Source organism: Cervus canadensis, chromosome 31 (genome assembly GCF_019320065.1).
Source record: "Cervus canadensis isolate Bull #8, Minnesota chromosome 31, ASM1932006v1, whole genome shotgun sequence".
Lineage (NCBI taxonomy): Eukaryota > Metazoa > Chordata > Mammalia > Artiodactyla > Cervidae > Cervus > Cervus canadensis.
In genome coordinates this window covers 6,053,924-6,076,871 of record NC_057416.1, presented here as the reverse complement: position 1 = coordinate 6,076,871, position 22,948 = coordinate 6,053,924, and the positions used below count along the sequence as shown (strand labels likewise).

At 45.9% G+C, this 22,948-nt stretch overlaps 1 protein-coding gene and 2 pseudogenes across 1 annotated transcript; all 3 read left to right on the top strand.

The window, feature by feature from the left end:
* The first annotated feature begins 106 nt into the window (after nt 1–106).
* On the top strand, nt 107–3,108 carry LOC122432283 (annotated as a pseudogene).
* Nucleotides 3,109–10,876: 7,768 nt separating this feature from the next.
* LOC122432323 (lingual antimicrobial peptide-like) lies at nt 10,877–12,845 on the top strand. The gene is made up of 2 exons (XM_043454167.1): nt 10,877–11,040; nt 12,609–12,845. The coding sequence occupies exons 1-2, from the start codon at nt 10,935–10,937 to the stop codon at nt 12,743–12,745; spliced, it is 243 nt and encodes an 80-aa protein (XP_043310102.1). The 5' UTR covers nt 10,877–10,934; the 3' UTR covers nt 12,746–12,845.
* Nucleotides 12,846–20,404: 7,559 nt separating this feature from the next.
* Nucleotides 20,405–21,642, top strand: LOC122432328 (annotated as a pseudogene).
* The last annotated feature ends 1,306 nt before the right edge of the window (nt 21,643–22,948 follow it).

The following is a 22,948-nucleotide window of genomic DNA, read 5'->3' as shown; positions in this document are numbered from 1 at the left end:
CTCTCCCCCAGGATGACTCCTGCCAACAGGGATCACGAGGCATCCTGTGTGACCTCACTCAGCCCTTCCTCTGCCCTTTGTTGACCTGGCCCCTCACTGTGTGGCAATGGACAGGGGCTCTCGGCTGTCTCTGCCTGAGTGGACGGGCCGCAGTCCACCTGAGAAGGGCGGAGAAGCCAACTGCAAGGTATTCAGGAGAGAGAGAGAGTCATCTGTGTTTGAAGAAGTGGTGGGAATAGATGCCTAACATTGAGGGAGTCAGTGTAAAGGATCGCTTTCCGTATAAGAGTACAAGAGAGAAATGTGACCCAATGCTTTTAGTTTATGCTTTCTTTTCTATTATTATAAAAGTACTGTAGCTGGGGCCAAGGAAATAAAACCCTCACAGATATTCTGTAGAGTTAGGTAAGACTTACTGAAACAGCTTACTGCAAACACTCATTCTATTTTTAGGTTGATGTCCCTAAATTAAAATAGATCTCTACTTAGTGAAAGATTCCAATGCTGATCAAAAGATTAAAGGTGAAAAGTTTTTATTGCTAAGTTGCCTCAGGACAGAGGGAAAAATCTCAGAACATACAGTTCATGTAAGATGGAAGAGAGGTGGGTGAGTGAAGACTAGAGACCATGACGTATTATGAGAAGCTTTTCCCTGTTTTGTTGGGAATGGGTGAGTGGCTCCTTGTGCTCAGGAACACTTTGGGAGAAAGCAACTTAATGGGCTCTTTCCAGACCCTCAAAACCCTAAGGATTATGCCTGAGCCTTCCTTCCTTTTCTCCTTCCCTCCTTCCCTCCCTGATTCCCTCCATTCATCCATTTATTTATTCACCTATAGGTTGACTTTTCCATGCTAGGACCTGTTCATATTAGGACTTCTTTACTGAGACACCAAAACTCTTAATGTCTTCTCCCAAATGTATTCCTCAAGCACTATTTATGGGATGAATTTTTTTAGCCCTGTTTTACAGCTGGATTTAGAAATAAGGTAATTTCTTCAAAGCCGTGCAGGTTGTGTGTAGGGAGGACTTTAACTCAAGCCCAAGTGGGTTTGATTCCAAAGACCATGTTTTTATTAAATATTCAACAATCCCAAAAAACAAATTTACTTACTGAATTCTATAAACAACACATTTATAGATTTGTTTATATATTTATACATATATATTTATATATTTGTTTATATATAAACAACAAATACATTAGCTTGAGTATGACCTCTCCATCACTTGGGACATACTTATCCTACCAGATTGTTTGTTGATCTCCTGATATCCAAGCTGAACTGGGTGTCCTGCATTTTCCCTGCAGCCCTCCTCAGGGGACAGCATGCTCCAGGCTCTGCTGTGGTGACAGTGCCTTCAGATTTTGGCATCTTAAAAGAGCCAAAGTTGATTCTTGCTCAAACGACTCAAACCCATGAGGGCCCAGGTGCTCTGATCAGACCCCACCCTGCAGAAGCAGCCACCACTGTGGGCGCTGTTGGTCCTGTGTCCGAGGAAGGAGCTCTCAGGGCTCTCATGCTGGCAATTAAGGGCCCTAGCGCTGAAGGGAAACGTCAGACACCTTCCTGACTCACAAATTTGGTGGTTTTCAGACTGCAGTAAAGAATAAGCTATGTTTGACCTGAGATGTTGCACTCCATCACAGGCCTAAGACACAAGACAGAGTCTCTGGAATGCAGCCCACTTTCCCTCCCCTCCCACACTACTTAAAAGGTGATTCCATTTTGGGCATATCCCTGCAGGCTCAGGGCATGACCCAGCCCCAGTCTACACCTAGATTCTGAATACACCAGCCCTGGACTGGACTGATGGGGCTCAGGCTCGCCCAGGACTTTCGGAAGAAGGCAAAAGCTTAGAAGACACAGTGGTCACAGGTGAGCTCCCAGCTACACACACCAGGACTGCATCCAGGAGTGGGCAGGTCTTTCCCGTCTCAGACAGTCAGACCTGAGCCAGCCCCACACGAGCACCCAGAGCTCAGAGGCATCAGAACAGGCCTGTGCTCACATCAGGCTCCGAGTCTCCCTAAGGTTTGTCGTTAACTCCTGGGGGGAATGGGCATGGTCTGCTTTGTAACGGACTTTGGCATGAAGCATCAGTAAATACGTCATATTGTCATCACTGCAATATTACAGGAATTGCAGCTGCTGAATGCTTCTCCCTATGGCTGCGGACCTGGAGCCTTTATAAAGTGAGCGAGCACACCGTCCTGTCCAGTCTCAGCTGGGAAGCCAGCCAGCCGTGAGGGTCTACTACCTTCTCTTTGCGTGGTTCTTCTTGTTCTTGCTGCCTGTTCCAGGTAAGAAGCGCTGGGTAATGACAGGGCTGAATGGATTGAGAATTTGTTAGTCAGAGTCAGCCTTCTCCATTCATTTGGGAATTTTAGATAAAGGAGATTTATTGCTTGGGAACTAGACATTACCAGCTTTTCTTTTTTTTTTTTTCTTGACAAAGACCATCAAGAATCTCAAAGTATGGTCTCAATCCCTTCTGATTCACTCTTAAGAGACTAATCAGCTCACAAACCATCCCTCCATGGGAGGATTATTATACCTGTTCATGAGACAGGAAGAAAGTGATGTAAATCTTTAATACCAACAGGAAAAATGAACTTAATCTGAGGACAGAAGCACAGGTTCCCTTTTCTTAGCTTAGCGGTTGGAGGTACAGTCTTTCCGTCTCTTAAGGACTTGGGGGACCATCGTGGCCCCTGCTTCCCAGGTGTCAGGTCACAAGAGGGCTACTACTGTCATGCAACTTTCTTAACTGACCCGAACCCACAGAATCATTGTTAGTAGTTAGCCCCCCATTCTTCTTTACTCCAGATGGTAAAGAAAGAGGAAAAAGACATACAAGAACAGAGAATGGCATCATATAACTTATTAGGGAGATTTCAAAAGCCTTGGACTTGCACCTCGGCCTTCCTAAAACCTTCTGTGTGCTCCGTTTCTTCACCGCAGGCAATGGCGGAATCAAAAGCAGGTTACAAAAGTATTACTGCAAAAAAGAAGCGGCCGGTGTGCTCTGATCAGCTGCCTTCCAAGGGAGGAACAGATAGGCCACTGTTCCCTGAGTGGCCGAAGATGCTGCCGGAAGAAGAAATGAAAAGTCCAGAAACATGAGGAGAATGTTACATAGTGTGAAAATGCCTCCTTGAAGACTCTAGAAGCTAAATCAAATTAAAGACTTTTAACAAAAAATTAGAACCTTGATTATTATCATGATTATTTTTTAACATTCTGTTATTGTGCTGCTTGTTACCAAATAGGCAGCTTAGAAAATGTTAATGACTCCCATTTAATTCAAATAAAGTACAGTCCCTAGAGGAAGCCACAAGAGGGTCTCAACTGATGTTCCAAAGATTGTCAGAATTTATTCCTCTTTCACAACTTTCACCCCACAATAAGGCTGGACCACTAGTTCTTTCTGAACAGTTCCTTTACCTTCTGTCACCCATCTGAGCTTCGCAGTCTGTCCATCTGTCAGAGCATCTCCCCAGCAAATCCAGCTCTGAAACTTCAGGGCATCCCTGACGGTCTTCCCAGGTCCTTCTGAGCACTTTCCAGCTCAGAGACAGGGGGACCCTGGCTCCTCCTCGACCTTGCCCTTAGCTTTCCTCTCACTCTTGCCTCTGTTCTGACTGACCTCAGGCCTGGATAAAATCTCTCCTCCAGCTATGTCTCCAAACCCATCTCTCAGGGGCACCTCAAGTTCTACCTCCTTCTTAAAAACAGATATTTGTTTCCCCAACAAATATGCTCTTTCCTTTCAAAAGGGTTCTGATATGAGTGCTTCTGTGTCCATAAGATTATTCAGGCAAATATACTGGAGTGGGTTGCCATGTCCTCCTTTCTGTGAGCTGAAGTACATTCCAAGGCCCTGTAACTATTCAGAGGTCTCTGGAGGTTGATACAGAATGATTCCAGCAAACGTGGTGGCAGGCCCATCATCCCCAGCAAGAGCCCCCAGTCACGGAACTGACTTCTCAGGAAGAAAGGCCATACACTCAAAGACAAGAGCTTGGACCCCACAATTCAGCATTAAAAATAAAAAAGGATGTAATGGGACTGTATGCTGCCCTTCTATAGTACACAGCTAAGGAACCAGGCAAAACCTGTGAAACTACTGATTCAGACTCTGGCACAAGCAATGCAGGACTGTAATTGAGGAGAGCAGAAAACAGGTAGGTGAGGGACTTCCCCAGCAGTCTAGGGCTGGGAATCTGTGCTCCCAATGCAGGGTGCCTGAGTCCACCCCTAGTCAGGGAACTAGATTCCACATGCTGCAACTAGATTCTGCCTGCTGTGATTAAGGTCCAAGGCAGACAAATTAATGAATTAACTAATTAAATTGTAAAACTATCTGTGCTCAGCCATTTAAAGAAAGAAAAGAAAACAACTGAAGTGAGACTTATGGCATCTCCAGCCTCTGCAGATTTCCAGGCCTAAAGCATAGGGAATAAGAACGCAAACAGGCCAACAATTCTCATGAGTCAAAGAGAGTGGGGTCAAAGTTCAGAGAGTGCAGACATCTTCACTTCTGGACAGAAAACCAGCAACGGGCGTCAGGATCAGGGCTGTGTGCCTGTGTGCTAAGTCGCTTCAGTTGTGTCCGACTCTTTGCCTTCTGTGGACTGTGGAGTTGCTGAAATCATAGGGGAAAATTGTGCTTTTCATTCAATTCTAAAACTGCTCTAAAAAAATGAAGTCTATGATACTAGGGGCAATTTTGGTTCAGCCTTATGAAATAAACTGTGATGCTAAGATTCTAGACACTATCTTCAGGAAACAAATGATCATTTCAGTTAAAAAAGAAACAAAAAAACAACAAAAGCAAGAATCAGATATTAATTATCTATTTAAAAACCCACTTGAGATATCAAATATAAAGGCAAATGGATTAAAAATGAACGGATGGAAACAGATATGCTGCTTCTGTTGTTTAGAGCTCAGTCAAGCAGAACACTCTTGTGACCCCTATGGAATCATCCAGGCAAGCTTACTGCACTGGGTTGTCATGCCCTCCTCCAGGGAATCTCCCCCTCCCAGGGATCAAAACCATGTCTCTGCATCTCCTGCATCTCAGGCAGATTCTTCAGCGTTGAGACAACAGATATGCTGTGGAAACATTAATTTAAAGTAAACAGAGGAGGCTGTATTGGTTAACTGACAGGCTTCCTGGTGGCCCAGATGGTAAAGAATCTGCCTGCCATGTGGGAGACCTGGGTGGGATTCCTGGTTTGGGAAGATGCCCTGGAGGAGGGCATGGCAACGCACTCCAGTGTTCTTCCCTGGAGAAGCTCCATGGACAGAGGAGCCTGGCAGGCTACAGTCTATGGGGTCACAAAGGGTCAGACACGACTGAGTGACTAAGCATGGGACACAATCAAGTACTTCTAGAACAAGGACCAGATATAGAGAGGGGTATTTATCCTAATGATAAATGTTTAATTCATCAAGAATACATATTATTACTGAATCAGAATGTACTTAGCAAAGGAAGTTTAAAATTCTTAAAGAAAATTTATAGGAATGAGCAGAGAAACAGACAAATTAGCAATTACAACTGGAATTTCCCTGGCAATCCAGTGGTTAGGATCCCTAGCTTTCAATGCAGGGGACACAGGTTCTGTCCCTGGTTGACCTCTTATATCATATACAAAATTAAACACAAGATAGATTAAAGGTTTACAAAAACCACACAACTCCTAAAAGAAAGCATAGGAGAAAAACTCTTTGGCATGGGTCTCCACAAGGATGGTATTGAGCTTGACACCAAAAGCACAAGCCAGAAAAACAAAGCTAGACAGTAGGATCCATCAAACTGAAAACTTCTGCACAGCAAAGGAAACAATGAACAAACTGAAAAGACGGTGTTCTTTTAGGGCTCCAGGGATCTCTGAGGGTGGAGGAGATGGCAGCAGCGCTGCGGGCAAGAGAGTGGGGTGAGAGAGGATGGTCACAACCCAGGTCATGTCCGAGTCCCTGGGATGGCCACCAGGTGTGGGTACTTGGCTTTGCATAGGTAGGAATTCAAGAGGGAGTCACGGTGAATTGAAAGAAGGTCAATCCAGGGAGGAAGCACGCTACACAGAGAGCGTTGGCCATCCTCGAAGGCAATCCCAGCTCCAGGGTATGGGGCTGTCAGTGTTTATAGGGGTGGTCATTTCATAGGCTGATGAATGGCAGGAGTATGCAAGCTATTTTGCAGAAAGAGTGGGGATATCCAGGAACTGGGTCAGCACCCACTTTTTGACCTTTATGGTCAGCCCTGGAACTGTCATGGCACCTCTGGGTATGTCACCTAGCTGCCGTGTTACAAAGGGATTTAAAAATATATATTTACTTCAGGTCTCAGTTGCGGTATGCAGGATGTTCATCTCCGCACACTGCCTTACTTGCCCCACAGCATGTAGAGAAGGATATGGCAACCCACTCTACTATTCTTGCCTGGAAAATTCCATGGACGGAGGAGCCTGGTGGGCCAGGGTCCATGGGGTCACAAAGAGTCTGAAACAACTGAGTGACCTCTTTTTCTTTCTTTCACGTGGTATCCTAGTTCCCAGGTCAGGGACTGAACCCACATCCCCTGCTTTGCAAGGCAGATTCTTAACAAGTGGCCCACCAGGGAAGTCCCTCTCATTCTTTTAAAGGTTGTGCCCCGCCCACTTCCGGTCTCATCTGCACCAGAGAGCTGGCCTTTGACAGCGCTATGGGAGCTCTCGCCTTACAGGAGAATGCCCTGGTGAAGTTCTCAGGTCGCTGTGTTGACTGCAGGCGGCAGGCAAGACCCTGTGAAGAGAGGGTGATTTTGCTCCGAGTTAGACCATTGCCACTTAGCATGCTGAGGTTTGGACAATTTTCTGGTAGATTTGCAGCCAATTTTAATTGACTTTTTAAGTCAGTTTTGCCTTTGGCCTCACACATGGCTTTCTAGTCCTCAGGACCATCTTGTATAAAACTTGGGTCATACCTACCTGGCGGGTTTGTTTAGGGGAACTCAAAGAGATAACTTGAATACAAGTGGCCAGCTATGAGCAAGGCTCATTGCAAAATATAAGTGTGGGACAAGTTCAAAGAAAAAACTACTAAAAGTGTCAGTGGGGGAGCACAGCATTAGACCCAGCCCTAGACCCTTCTGAGGACAGGTCCTCAGGTGACCAGCAAAAGCCATGGAGCCCACCACGTCCACAGGAGAAGGGAACTGGGAACAACAGCCTCTGCCCGTTAACACCCAGGGCTCTGTGCTGAGAACACCTGAATTTGTGGAGTCATAGATGTGAAGGGCTTTGCTCTTCAAAACCTTATCTGTAGGACTGGGACACCCCTTCTTGCCTGAGGAAGTGATGCACTCTCCCAGAAAGACACTGCCTCAATTTTTGACTCACAGGTTGAGGAGATAGCATTTATCTTCCCTTTAAAGAATGAAACCCTGAGTTACCTCTCAGCCCATGATCCACCATGGCCTTGTTTCACTTTGAACCTGTGAAAACTAACAATCCATTTAGACTTTACCTACAATGAACCCTTCACTCTATCTTGTATTAACTCATCTCTGGTTTCTGGTGAGCCACCCAATGGTTTCTTGGGTGTGTGACCTCCCTGCTGAAGCAACAGGACCCCTCCCTGATGGACAGAGATGCCCCTGGGCTTTATCTCCAGATTAACAGCTCTGCAAAGCAGTCGTCTTTAGATCTTGCCTAGGAAAAATAAGCCACTGCAATTGGAGAATTCCTACAAGGGCCATGTCCCACTAGTGAGGAACTGTGGCAAGAAACTCTCTTGAAACTCACCATGGCACCCTGCAAGCCTTTTGGAAACTTCATTCTATGAAAACTCATGCCCGGTCTTACACATGAAACTGCATCATCTTGCTTAAACTGCATCTTCCTTAAAAGAAAAAAAAAAAAACTCTGCATCTTCCTTAAAAGAAAAAAAAATCTGCTGCGCTGCAAACCATAGAGCGTTAAAATACACCAATTTTTATTTTGTTTATTTATTTAGGCTACACCAGGTCATCGTTGTGGCATGTGGGTTCTAGTTCCCTGACCTGCTATGCTTGGGAGTATAGTCTTACCCACTGGACCATCAAGGAAGTCCCAGAAAACAGCATTTTTAAAAATTACATTTAAAAAGAACTTTGAATTGGAGTATAGCTGACTAATAATGTTCTGATGGTTTCAGGTGGTCAGCAAAGACACACAGCCATGCATATACATGTATCCATTCTCCCCCAAACTCCCTTCCCATCCAAGCTGTCACATAACATTAAGCAGAGTTCCCTGAAAAACAGCATTTTCAACAAAGAGCCACTGTAGACAGCGATTTAGTCTCACTTCTTTCTCCAGTGTAGTATTAGACCATGCATGTAAATTAACCCTGTAGCATAGATTTTGACTGCAAGGTCCATAAATAAACAGATACATATATATATATATATATATATATATATATATTTTGTATCAGTTCAGTTCAGTTCTGTCACTCAGTCGTGTCTGAGTCTTTGCGACCCCACGAATCACAGCAGGCCAGGCCTCCCTGTCCATCACCAACTCCCGGAGTTCACCCAAACTCATGTCATCAAGTTGGTAATGCCATCCAGCCATCTCATCCTCTGTCGTCCCCTTCTCCTCCTGCCCCCCAATCCCTCCCAGCATCAGGGTCTTTTCCAGTGAGTCAACGATTTGCATGAGGTGGTCAAAGTATTGGAGTTTCAGCTTCAACATCAGTCCTTCCAATGAACACACAGGACTGATCTCCTTTAGGATGGACTGGTTGGATCTGTATAGATAATTATATACATATAAGTAGATGATGTCTAACTCTCTCAAATATCATGTAGAGCTAAAGCAGAGGGAATCATGATCAAGACAACTTATTTTCCATCAGAAAATTCCTATCCCTGGGTGCCAGTCAGGGACTCTGTCTGTTCGAGGCAGCCTCCATGGCTTTGCCGAGCCTCAGATGTGAGATGCTGAGCCACAGCAGGGGACCTGAACAGGACTGAAGCTCTGGGGGCTCCTTCAGGACCGAGTCCACCCGGGGTACCCACATTTCAAAAGGGCTTGGAGTTCTACTCAGAGCTGCATGGCAAGCTCCATCCTGAGCTTTAGCATTTCTGAAAAGCCAGGTCAGTGTCTCTCTAGCACTGAGATGGATGGATGTTACTAAGTGAGGGATGTTACTTAGTGATGGAGGTCCCTCTTAACTCAGTGAAAGGGTCCCCACTGCTGGGCCTCTGTGATACTATGCTGGGGAGATGCGTTCAGTGCCAGTATCATCCTCCCACTCTGTCTCTGATGAAAGGAAAGGAAGCACCCATCTGCCCATCATGTGTCCCACTGAGATTTTATGAGACTGGCATGTGATTGTCTTGCAGTGAATTAAGAAAAGTTTTCTTTCCTCTTTCTTTTTTCCCTTTTGTGTCTTTCTCCACTTTAACTATTCCTAACCTACAGTCTGCACTGATAACCAAGATTCTTCGTATCAGAAGACTAACTGATTATGCTAACTACATCTCGCACCTATTGCCCTCCATTTCTGCAGGAGTCACATCTGCATCTGTTATCCTTTAACTGAGTCTAGCCACATCCTGATACTTTATCGCATCATAAACCTCTCCTTGTAGTTTAATTTCCCTCTCTTTGCTCTGTGTTACCTCATGTTGATGCTTAACTTTACGGTACACTCTCTTGGAAGCCACCCCCTAGTGATTTGGTTTCCCCCTTCTGTATTTCAGGAAGAAAGTTGCCAGGAAATCCCCAAAGGACAATGGACCCAACCACCAGGACCAACTGCCAGACACGAAAACCAGCTACCTGACTCTGGTCTTGACTGTTTCCAAACAGTGCAAAAAGAGATCAGTAAGGACCCCTAAACCTTTTGCGGTGTATCTCCAACCCCTGACTCAGAGCACCAATTGTATGATGCCCTCGATTCCCAACGGAGGGGAGACAGGCTCCTTGAGGCAAGAGCCTACTGTGTTCTCCCTTCTGCCAGCTTAAGGGTTAAAGCCATCTTTCCATTTGCTCCAAACTCTGTCTCCACAAGTTTTATTCAGCTCCAGTGGGCAGAGAAAACCAAGATTTTGGGGGCGACTGTTGCTGCCAACCCGTAACAGGCTAGCTGGCGTGGGGAGAGGGTTGGGACCACTGGGTCTCTTCCCTCAGGGCCCCAGGGGCCAGAAAGAGGATGGCTGTCTCTGCGGATGCTGGGAGTCAGCAAGTCTTGCCCAGGGAGTGAAACTGCCTCTGAATGAGTTAGTCCCTATTTGGGCCTGAAACATCCTTTCAGGAAAACAGTGTATGTGTTAGTTGCTTAGTTGTGTCCGACTCTCTGCAACCCCATAGACTGCAGCACACCAGGCCCCTCCTTCCATGGGACTCTCCAGGCAAGAAGACTGGAGTTGGTTGCCATTTCCTCCCCAAAAGAACTAAAGAAATAAAGAAAGTGAAGTCGCTCAGTCATGTCCGACTCTCTGCAACCCCATGGACTGTAGCCCACCAGGCTTCTCCATCCTTGGAATTTTCCAGGCAAGAGGACTGGAGTGGGTTGCCATGTCCTTCTGCACAGGAAACCAGAGGGCAGATTCAAAGACCCGGAGGGGTGAGGGTGGGGCTGGGGAGCGGGTAAGCCAAGGTTGAGCAAGAAGTCTCTGCCCCTGTCAGAGGAGACAGGCCCCTGGGCCTTGCCACACCCTTGCCCAACAGCTGAACTGACTTCCAGAGAGAAGCATCTGGTCAAAAGGGCAGCAGGAAAGCCTTTTGTGGGGTTTTCAACAGCCTCATTAGCATAAGAGTGACTGACCCTGCTCTGTGGTATAAAGGCCACTCCCAGGACACACAGATAGAGACTCAGTTAACCAGTTCATAAGAACCAAATCCACAGCCAGCAAGGAATTCCTCCCGGAACCTGGCACCTTTATAAAGCTGCATGCGCAGCCTCTTCTCCATCGTCAGCCCCAGAGCTCTGGCCGCCAGCATGAGGCTCCATCACCTGCTCCTCGCGCTCCTCTTCCTGGTCCTGTCTGCTGGGTCAGGTGAGCTCCTGGGAGCCGCGGGGGAGCCGCAGGCTCTCTCTCCTGTTTCTACCTCCTCTGTCCTGCTACCCTCATCTACACGGGGTCAGACTAAACCCACCGTGTGTGATGCTTCTGAGAAGCCAGCGCTGAGTCCTTAGTAGCCGGAGGGGTCTGAGAACTGCCCTGCAAAGTTCCTGGCTGTTTCTAAGCCACTCTAGCGAGTCAAAGCTTCTGAGCCCGTCTCCTCATTGGTTTCATGAGGAGGAAACAGAAGATGCCTCTGTTAAGTGACTCTACTTTTTATCTTTTTCATAAAAGCAAGAAGTCTGATATTTCCCATGACAGAAGCGCAGAATGTCGCTTTATAAATCTTTCTACTTGAAGGGTGGCGGCTCTGGGCAACCAGAGAAGTCCAGAGGAGAGTCAGGCCGAGCCTGGGCTTTGGGAGCTGCCCTTGGGATGCTCCGTGCTGACTCTCCTCAGCAGGAAGGTCCTCCTGGACACGTCGCTGATGATGCGACCCTCGCTCCACAGCTGAGACACCACATCCAAAGCACTGTGCAAGATTAGATGTCTAATTTTCATCTTACCCTTGATATTTCCAGAAATAAGATGAAAATATGTAGGAAGAAAGCAAGGAGGGAAGGAGGGAGAGAGAGGATGCGGAGACCGAGACCTGACAACTGATTAGATGTCAGAATGAAGTTGAAAAGCCCTTGTCTATCAGTGTTGTTTATGACTATAACCCAGCTCTTACACAGTGGCAGGGAGAGAGGCCAGGGGTGTAAGGATGACGGCCGCTCAGTGCCCGGGACCCGGGTTCAATCCCTGTGGGGGGAACTAGAGGGACCAGAGGTGTCTTGTGGTCAGGAGGAAAAAGGTGTGGGAGAAAGACTGAAAGGCCGCGGGTAGGAAGAAACCACAACGGGATGAGGAAATCCTGTGAGGAAAGCGTATAGGCCGTTGGTCAGGAGGAAACCACAAAGGGATGAGGAAGGCTGTGAGGGAAGCGGGAAGGCTGTTGATCAGGAAGAAGCCCCAAAGGAGGAGAAGTGCTGACTCTTTCCAGCGCTGAGAGCTCTGAGTCTTTTCGGAACCATTATCACTCTCAGTTGTCAGTTACTTTGAGAGTAAGTTCTTTTTAAACAGTTCTTACTCTTTCAACTGCATCTTTTCCTCCTATCTCAGCTCCACTACTTGACTGACTCCTTGTGCTGGAAAATTAAACAGTGAAAATAGATGCCTGCGGACCTCTCCTGACTCCTGGCCGGAAAGTGGATGTAGCAGAGCTTATGGGTCTTTGCCCTTGAGGTGGAGATGACCCCGCACACAACTGTGCTCTTCACGCCCCAGTCCCTCAGCCTCTGCTTCTGGAAACATGAGGGTCTACCGGAGCCCGGGCAGGGTCGGCATCTGTTGGAAAGCTAGTCCATGGTGTCCTGGACTCACATCCTGTTGTCACGAGGCCATGTCCGCATCTCAGCGCAGAAAGCCCCAGGATCTCGCTCAGAGGGCACACAGCTGCCCTTCTCGAGATGCCGCTTTTCCTGCTGACACGTTTTTTTCCCTCTTCTTTCTCTTTTTAGGATTTAGTCAAGGAGTAAGAAATGCTGCAAGCTGCTATAAGAGTAGAGGCGTCTGTGTGCCGATCAGCTGTCCTGCAGGCATGAGACAGATTGGCACCTGTGTCGGGTTCCCAGTAAAATGCTGCAGAATGAGATAAAAGAAGGCAAAGACGCGGCCAGGACCAATGCGGAGTCAGAAACTGCATCCTTCAAGAGCATCTAAAATTTAAACCAGAATAAATTTTGTTCAAAATTAAAGAATTGCCCACTGGTCACTGAGGTTGTTGTGTGATGTCTGATCCCAGGCAAATTCCCAAATCCCTGAGGATGCTCTCTGAGCTCCTTACGGGAACCATCCGGGGATCATGGTGGGTGCTCTGATCCCCCTATTCCTTGGGGGTCTGACCTTCCCCAGTCCCTCTGTCTGCTGTCCTTCCTGCGTCCCAGCCCAGTGCACCCTGGCCTGCCCCTCGTCTCCCCTCAAACATGCACCCCCAGGGTCCAGAATCACCAGAACACCAGGCCCGAAGGAAACCCCCGACCCCTGCTCAGGAGGAAACCTCCTCCCCTGTCCGCCTGCAGCCCTCACTTCCATTTGGTTTATGCTTCTTACCCCTGCTTGTGCACACGTGGATACACTTCTGGTTCCCTTTGGGCTGTAAGGTCTCTGTAGGAATGGACTTGTCCTACTCCTGGATGTGCCGGGCATTGAGCCGAGACATTGCTTCACCAACTGTCATCAGTTGAATGACACAGTTGACATGGACAAAGCATGTCTCTCTGTGCGAGCATGATAGGATGCAACTAAATGTGATGGAAGAACCAGTCCTGTGGAAGCACACTTCAGTGAGGACAACATAGCACGGAACTCAGAGCCCGCCAGGGCAGGCTGAGCACGCGGACCTCAGCCTGCCTGCAGTTTCTTCAGAGGGTTTCCCAGTTAAACCAAGAGCCTGGCTGGTGCAGGCGGTATGTGTGAGCAGCTCTCTGGTCTTCACACTAATTCTTCCCTCAGTGCAAGCTGAGGTCACCAAGGGGATGGTGTTAGGAGACAGGGTCTTTGGGGGCTATTTGGTCATGAGGGTGGGACCCTCCTGGGTGGAATGAGGGCCTTTATGAAAGAGACCCCAGAGAGATTGCTCACCTTGTGCCCTCTGAGGACACAGGGAGAAGACCGCCGTCCACCAGCCACCTGCTCTGTCTTGATCCTGGAGCTCCCAGCCTCCAAATCTGAGGAGTAAAGCTCTGTTGTTAATAAGCCACCTATTACAATACCACATGTAAAATAGCTAGCCAGTGGAAATTAGCTTTACCACTCAGGGAACTCAGACAGGGGCTCTGCGACCAGCTAGAAGGGTGGGTTGGGAAAGGAGATGGGATGAGGTTTCGGGAGGGAGGGGACATGGGTGAACCCTTGGATGATTCTTGTTGATGTATGACAGAAAACCACGAAATTCTGTAAAGCAATCATCCTTCAATTAAAAAATAAAGTGCAAAAAAAGAGTCACCTAGACTTTGGTGTTTCTGCTTTAACAGCCTGAAAGGGCAGACACATGACAAGTGAGAATTCCAGCACAGGTGGAATTATGGTAGCTAGTCATTGGTCCTTAAGATAAGGAAATGACCTGGATTAACTGACTGTGCCTAATGCCATCTCCTTACAAGGAGCCTTCGATGTGGACGAGGGATGCAGCTCAGTGTCAGAGACGTGGACTGAGAGACTAAACCAGCCCTGGCTCCCACTGACATGGAGGGGGGCCATAAGCCAAGGAGGGCAGTCAGCTTCTAAGTGTGAAAAGGATGGAAGCCTCCAATAGGAACAGCATTCTGCTGACACCATGATTTGAAGCCAGGGAGACCCATTTGGGACCTCGGATCCTCAGAACCACAATAACAAGTATGTGTTCCTTTAAGCCACTTAGCTGGTGGCAATTTGCTAAGCTGCAACAGGAAATCAATACAGCAATCACTTAAAATCATGCCTTGAGCCTAAAATTAGGACCTCAAAAGAGACAAACCTGTGTGTGTTTAATGGAGTAAAAAAATGATAACGGCTGTAAACATTTTGCTCAGCTTTATATTTCTTTTTTCACAGAAATGCCCATTGTGCATCTGCCAACTCTTTTTCATCTCAAAGGTTGTATTTGGGACTCAGTGTTATACCTTATAATCTTATATCCCCTTTATCCTTTATTTTTAAAATTTTATCACAGAAAATTTATGTGATATTGAGTGTGGTTTGGTAGTACTGTTTAATAACTTTTATCATATTCCTTATTGGGATTCCAATTTTTAATTTTTCTTACTTTTAAGTTTTATTCTAAATGTATTTGCTGATGTTTTATTGCCATAACATTTCTGAGTGTCGTGTTGGACTCTTACGTGGGAGGAATGCTCTTCTCTTTTCAGCACCAAGAGGAGGATGGCTTTTCCATGTGACTCATGAACCAAACAGCTTCCTGCTCTGGTCCATAGCCAACGATTCCACCTGGGTCCTGGATCTCATTTCTCTTGCTTACTTGTGGGTGAGGCCCAAATCAGCTCCACCTCTTGCCTCCATCTATTCAATCTATGGCGAATACAATGGCACCCCACTCCAATGTTCTTGCCTGGGAAAACCCAGGGACGGGGGAGCCTGGTGGGCCGCCGTCTATGGGTCCCACAGTCAGACACGACTGAAGTGACTAAGCAGCAGTAGCACTGCATCTATAGAAACTAACAGCAGGGATTGACCCGGCGTCCAATGGTTAAAGACTTCATGCTGCCAGTGCAGGGGGCTGGAATCCATCCCTGGTTGTGGAACTAAGATTCCACATGCTAAAGAAGAAACCAAAAGTTCCAAAACAGACAAACAAAATACAGACCCCAACAGCCAGTGTTAAAAAAAAAAAAAGAAACCTAAAACAATGAAACAGTTCTCCTTTGACCTGATAGCAATCATGAGCTCGGTCTTCTTTGCACTTAGTTTTTCAGCAAAACTCTTCAGAAGGAGTGTCTGCAGCCCCCACTTCCTCTCATCACTCTCAGGGCGGTTGGTACCATCAACTCTGGCTGGTCCCCCACCTTTCCCCCAGGATGACTCCTGCCAACAGGGATCACGAGGCATCCTGTGTGACCTCACTCAGCCCTTCCTCTGCCCTTTGTTGACCTGGCCCCTCACTGTGGGGCAATGGACAGGGGCTCTCGGCTGTCTCTGCCTGAGTGGACGGGCCGCAGTGCACCTGAGAAGGGCGGAGGAGCCAACTATAAGGTAGGTTTTCATGAGAGAGAAAGACATCGGTGGTTGAAGGAAGGGTGGGAACAGATGCATTACGTTTAGGGAGTCAGTGTAAAGGATTGCTTTCCCTATAAGAGTAGAAGAGAGAAATGTGACCCAGTGCTTTTAGTTTATACTTTCTTTTCTATTATTATGAAAGTACTGTTGCTGGGGCCAAGGAAATAAAACCCTCACAGCTATTCTGTAGAATTAGGTAAGATTTTTTGAAACAGCTTACTGCAAACACTCATTCTATTTTTAGGTTGATGTCACTAAATTAAAATAGATCTCCACTTAGTGAAAGATTCCAATGCTGATCAAAATATTAAAAGTGAAAACATTTTATTGCTAAGTTGCCTCAGGACAGAGAGAAAAATGTCAGAACATACAGTTCCTGTAAGATGGAAGAGAGGTGGGTGAGTGAAGGCTAGAGACCATGACATATTATGACAAGCTTTGACCTGTTATGTTGGGAATGGGTGAGTGGGCGCTTGTGCTTGGTAACTTTGGGATAAAGCAACTTAATGCGCTCTCTACAGACCCACAAAACCCTAAGGATTATGCCTGAGCCTCCCTTCCTTTTCTCCTTCCCTCCTTCCCTCTCTGACTCCCTCCATTCATCCATTTATTCATTCACCCATAGGTTGATTTTCCATACTAGGATCTTGTTCATACAAAGGTTTGACTGACCACCTGCTCTATGCCAGGCACTGATCAAGATGTGAGATAATAAAACAGGACTTGTTGCTTTAGAAATTTACATATAAAGATAAAGAGAGTTATGAACACTATAAAGCAAAACTGAGATGGAGAGAAGGAAGAGATGGAGAAAAATTTCAGTTATTTGCCAGGTATGCGTGTGTGCTGAGTTACTTCAGTCTTGTCCAACACCTTCCAACCCCACAGACTACAGCCCATCAGGCTGCTCTGGCCATGGGATTTCCCAGACAAGAAAATTGGAGTTAATTATTTGACATCCAGGGGATCTTGCTGACCCAGAGATCAAAGCTGCATCTCCTGCATTGGCAGGTGGGCTCTTTAGCACTAGGACCACCTGGGAAGCCCTACAGCTAGTACCCTCTTATGCTTTTAACTTAAGAATATGTTGATGTAATACCTGTATTAAGAAATGCTCTAGCCTATAAAGCCTCACCTGGTTGTGTTCTGTGCAAGAGATGACCTGGTAAACTTGCTTAGGATATATCAGTCTCTCTGGAAATGGTAGCAAGAAATATGTTGAGAGTGCAAAAGGAGAGAAGACCATTTCTGTTTCCAAAATTCTTTTTGCTTTTTAATTGCAAAAGGTGTGTGGAGGGGGGGCGGAGTGTGGTGCAGTATTTATTCTGAAAGGATAAAGAGACAGATGCAGACACATGCAAAAAAGCTTAATAAATAAATGAATAATTTGTTAACAGAATGCAATTTTTAATGATATTTCTCAAAAAAAAAAAAAAAAAACCCAAACCTCAGAGCCATAAAGAGAAGTCACAACCAATGTGGAAACCCTGACTCCCTGCAAACCTCTACCTTTACAAAAGGGAGACACTTGGGTCTGGGATCCTGAGTCCACAGATGAGACACCCTCAAATTACTCCCAGGCCATAACTGAATATCTCTAGTAGGGACTTCCCAGGTAGCACAGTGGTAAGGAAACACAGGAGACCCAGATCCGATCCCTGGATCAGCAAGATCCTCTGGAGTAGGAAATGGCAACCCACTCCAGTACTCTTGCCTGGAAGATTCCATAAACAGAGGAACCTAGTAGGCTACATCCCCCGGGGTTGCAAAGAGTCCAACCAGACTGAGCACAGTACCACCACCAGTCGGAATACAAGTTCTTTCTCTCTACCTGTTGGTCACACTCTTTCCCAGATCGCCTGTCCAATTCAGGTGTGCCATCAGACACTGCTGGGTCGACCTGGAATCCAGAAAGCTCCTCTTCCATCATGAGGCTCCTGTACCTTCTCTTCCTCTTACTCATATGTCTTATCCAGAAGACATCAGGTAACCAGTGGCTAAGCTGGCTCCAAACTTGGAGCCTGGAGTAAGGAAAGTCAGGTTGATTCTCATTCAGTGATATGCTGAAATATATAGCAACTGAATGATATATATGAAAGAAGCATGCATATACAATATGCTCCATTTTTCAAATAAGGAAAGAGAAGATTAAAGTGAAAAATAATCTCCCATGATTGCCCTTAACTAGTTGGTAGTAAGTCCATAAATTGTAAAGCTGATAGATAACATTTACAGGAGACTTTACAGGTTCCAGATCATTTCATGTGACTAACAGTAACACTAATAGTAATAGCAAATTATATTGACCACTTCCTCGTTACTGAGACACCAAAACTTTTAATGTCTTCTCCCAAATGTATTCCTCCCAGCACTATTTACCAGATAGGTGTTTTTAGCCCCGTTTTTCAGCTGGGACTTAGAAATAAGGTAATTTGTTCAAAGTCGTGCAGGTTCTGTGAAAAATAGCCTTGGTAGCTTGATAGGGATTGCATTGAATCTATAGATTGCTTTGGGTAGTATAGCCATTTTGACAATATTGATTCTTCCAATCCATGAACACGGTATATTTCTCCATCTGTTTGTGTCCTCTTTGATTTCTTTCATCAGTTTTTTATAGTTTTCTATATATAGGTCCTTTGTTTCTTGAGGTAGATATACTCCTAAGTATTTTATTCTTTTTCTTGCAATGATGAATGGTATTGTTTCCTTAATTTCTCTTTCTCTTTTGTCATTGTTAGTGTATATGAATGCAAGGGATTTTTGTGTGTTAATTTTATATCCTGCCACTAAACCACAATGAGGTACCATTACATGCCATTCAGGATGGCTGCTATCCAAAAGTCTACAAGCAATAAATGCTGGAGAGGGTGTGGAGAAAAGGGAACCCTCTTACACTGTTGGTGGGAATGCAAACAAGTACAACCGCTATGGAGAACACTGTGGAGATTTCTTAAAAAACTGGAAATAGAACTGCCATATGAACCAGCAATCCGACTCCTGGGCATACACACTGAGGAAACAAGATCTGAAATAGACACGTGCACCCCAATATTCATCACAGCACTGTTTATAATAGCCAGGACATGGAAGCAACCTAGATGACCATTAGCAGATGAATGCATAAGGAAGATGTGGTACATATACACCATGGAATATTACTCAGCCATTAAAAAGAATTCATTTGAATCAGTTCTAATGAGATGGATGAAACTGGAGCCCATTATACAGAGTGAAGTAAGCGAGAAAATAAAGACCATTAGAGTATACTAACACATATATATGGAATTTAGAAAGATGGTAATGAGAACCCTATATGCAAAACAGATAAAGAGACACAGATGTACAGAAGAGACTTTTGGACTCTGTGGGAGAAGGCAAGGGTGGGATGTTTTGAGAGAACAGCATCGAAACATGTATATTATCTAGGGTGAAACAGATCACCATCCCAGGTTGGATGCATGAGACAAGTGCTTGGGCCTGGTGCACTGGGAAGACACAGAGGGCTCGGGTAGAGAGGGAGGTGGGACGGGGGATCGGGATGGGGAATACATGTAAATCCATGGCTGATTCATGTCAATGTATGACAAATACCACTACAATATTGTAAAGTAATTAGCCTCCAACTAATAAAAATAAATGTTAAAAAAAAAAAATCGTGCAGGTTGTATGTAGGGAGGACTTTAACTGAAGCCCAAGTGGGTTTGATTCCAAAGACCATGTTTTTATTAAGTATTCAACAATCCCAAAAAACAAATTTACTTACTGAATTATATGAACAACACATTTATAGATTTGTTTAATATATTTATATACATATAAATTTATATATTTGTGTATATAAACAAGTACTTTAGCTTGAGTGTGATCTCTGAATCACTTGGGACATACTTATCCTACCAGATTGTTTGTTGATCACCTGAAATCCAAGTTAAACTGGGTGTCCTGCATTTTCCCTGTAGCCCTCCTCAAGTGACAGCATGCTCCAGGCTGTGCTGTAGTGACAGTGCCTCCAGATCATAGGACCTAAAAAGAGCCAAAGTTGATTCTTGCTCAAACGACACCAACCCGTGAGGGACCAGGTGATTTGATCAGGCACCATCCCCGAGGAGCAGCCACCACCGTGGGCGCTGCTGGTCCTGTTGTCGAGGAAGACGCTCTCAGGACTCTCGTGCTGGCGATTAAGGGCCCCAGCCCTGAAGGGAAACGTCAGGCACCTTCCTGACTCACGAATTTGGTGGTTTTCAGACTGCAGTAAAGAATAAGCTATGTTTGACCTGAAATGCCGCACTCCATCTCAGGCCAAGGACACAGGGCAGAGTCTCTGGAATGCAGCCCACTTTCCTTCCCTTACCACACTACTTAAAAGCTGATTCCATTTTGGGCGTATCCATGCAGCCTCAGGGCATGACCCAGCCCCAGTCTACACCTAGATTTTGAATACACCAGCTTTGGACTGGACTGATGGGGCTCAGGCTCGCCCAGGACTTTAGGAAGAAGGCAAAAGCTTAGAAGACCACAGTGGGCACAGGTGAGCTCCCAGCTACACGCCCCAGGACTGCATCCAGGAGTGGGCAGGTCTTTCCCGTCTCAGACAGTCAGACCTGAGCCAGCCCCACACGAACACCCAGAGCTCAGAGGCATCAGAACAGGCCTGTGCTCACATCAGGCTCTGAGTCTCCCTGAGGTTTGTAATTAACTCCTGGGGGGAATGGGCATGGTCTGCTTTGTAAGGGACCTTGGCATGAAGCTTAAGGAAATACATCGTATTGTCATCACTGCAATATTACAGGAATTGCAGCTGCTGAATGCTTCTCCCTATGGCTGCGGACCTGGAGCCTTTATAAAGTGAGCGAGCACACCGTCCTGTCCAGTCTCAGCTGGGAAGCCAGCCAGCCATGAGGGTCTACTACCTTCTCTTTGCGTCGTTCTTCTTGTTCTTGCTGCCTGTTCCAGGTAAGAAGCGCTGGGAAATGACAGGCTGAATGGATTGAGAATTGGTTAGTCAGAGTCAGCCCTCTCCATTCATTTGGGAATTTTAGATAAAGGAGATTTATTGCTTGGGAATTAGACATTACCAGCTTTTCTTTTTTTTTTTTCTTGACAAAGGCCATCAAGAACCTCAAAGTATGGTCTCAATCCCTTCTGATTCACTCTTAAGAGACTAATCATCTCGCAAACCATCCCTCCATGGGAGGACTGTTATACATGTTCATGAGAGAGGAAGAAAGTGATTTAAATCTTTATTTATTTATTTATTTTAAAATCTTAATACAACAGGAGAAAAGGAACTTAACCTGAGGACAGAAGCACAGGTTCCCTTTTATTAGCTTAGCAGTCGGAGGTAGAGTCTTTAGGCCTCTTAGGGACCCGGGGGACCATAGTGGCCCCTGCCTCCCAGGTGTCAGTTCACAAAGGGGCTGCCACGGTCACACCACACTCTCAGCTGAGTCAAACCCACAGAATCATTGTTAGTAGCTAGCCCCACCTTCTTTACTCCAGATGGTAAAGAAAGAGGAAAAAGACATACAAGAACAGAAAATGGCAACAGATAACTTATTAGAGAGATTTCAAAAGCCTTGGACCTGCACCTCAGCCTTCCTGAAACGTTCCGTGTGCTCCATTTCTTCACCGCAGGCAATGGCGGAATCATAAGCGGGTTACAAAGGTATTACTGCAGAAGAAGAAGCGGCCAGTGTGCTCTGATTGGCTGCCTTCCAAATGAGGAACAGATAGGCCCCTGTTCCCTGAGTGGCCGAAAAATGCTGCCGGAAGAAGAAATGAAAAATCCAGAAACAGGAGGAGAAAGTTGCATAGTGTGAAAATGCCTCCCTGAAGACTCCAGAAGTCAAATCAAAGACTTTTTACAAAATTTAAAAGCTTGATTATTATCATGATTATTTTTTAACATTCTGTTCATTGTGCTGCTTGTTACCAAATAGGCAACTTAAAAAGTGTTAATGACTCCCCTTTAATTCAAATAAAGTATAATCCCTAGAGAAAGCCACAAGAGGGTCTCAACTGATGTTCCAAAGATTGTCAGATTTTATTCCTCTTTCATAACTTTTACCCCACAGTGACACTGGACCACTTATTCTTTCTGAAACACTTCCTTTGCCTTCTGTCACCCATCTGAGCTTCCCAGTCTGTCCATCTGTCATAGCATCTCCCCAGCAAATCCATCTCTGAAACTTCAGAGCATCCCTGAGGGTCTTTCCAAGTCCTCCTGAGCACTTTCCAGCTCAGAGACACTGGATCCTGGCTCCTCCTCGACCTTGCCTTCAGCTTTCCTCTCACTCTTGCCTCTGTTCTGACTGACCTCAGGCCTGGATAAAATCTCTCCTCCAGCTATGTCTCCAAACCCATCTCTCAGGGGCACCTCAAATTCTACCTCCTTCTTAAAAACACATATTTGTTTCCCCAACAAATATGATCTTTCCTTTTAAAAGGGTTCTGATCTGAGTGCTCCATCTATGACTCCTGCTTGATTTTTACATTCACTACATTTGCATATTTCCACTCTTCATATTTGGCTGCAGGATTTTGAAGGGCACTTCATCATTTAATCACTCCCGGCCCAATTGTTTTCACACAAAACCTGCTCAACCAGTGTTTATTGTGACCCCATGGACTGGGACCCACCAGGCTCCTCTGTCCATAAGATTCTTCAGGCAAAAATACTGGCGTGGGTTGCCATGTCCTCCCTTATGAGAGCAGAAGTACACTCCAAGGCCCTGTAACTATTCAGTGGTCTCTAGAGGTTAATACAGAATGATTCCAGCGAATGTGCTGGCAGGCCCATCACCCCCAACAAGAGCCCCCAGTCAAGGAACTGAGTTCTCAGGAAGAAAGGGCAAACACTCAAAGACAAGAGCTTGGACCCCACAATTCAGCGTTTACAAAAAAAAAAAAAATGACGTGATGGGACTGTATGCTGCCCTTCTCCAGTACACAACTAAGGAACCAGGCAAAACCTGGGAAACCACTGATTCAGACTCTGGCACAAGCAATGCAGGACCATAATTGAGGAGAGTAGAAAACAGGTGAGGTGAGGGACTTCCCCACCGGTCTGGGGCTGGGATTCTGTGCT

What these genes read in the sequence shown, in the direction of transcription:
- LOC122432323 (XM_043454167.1), top strand. Translation starts at nt 10,935, where the DNA reads ATGCGCAGCCTCTTCTCCATCGTCAGCCCCAGAGCTCTGGCCGCCAGC. An exon ending in GGTCCTGTCTGCTGGGTCAG is followed by an intron (nt 11,041 to 12,608) that starts GTGAGCTCCTGG and finishes TTCTCTTTTTAG; the next exon opens with GATTTAGTCAAGGAGTAAGA.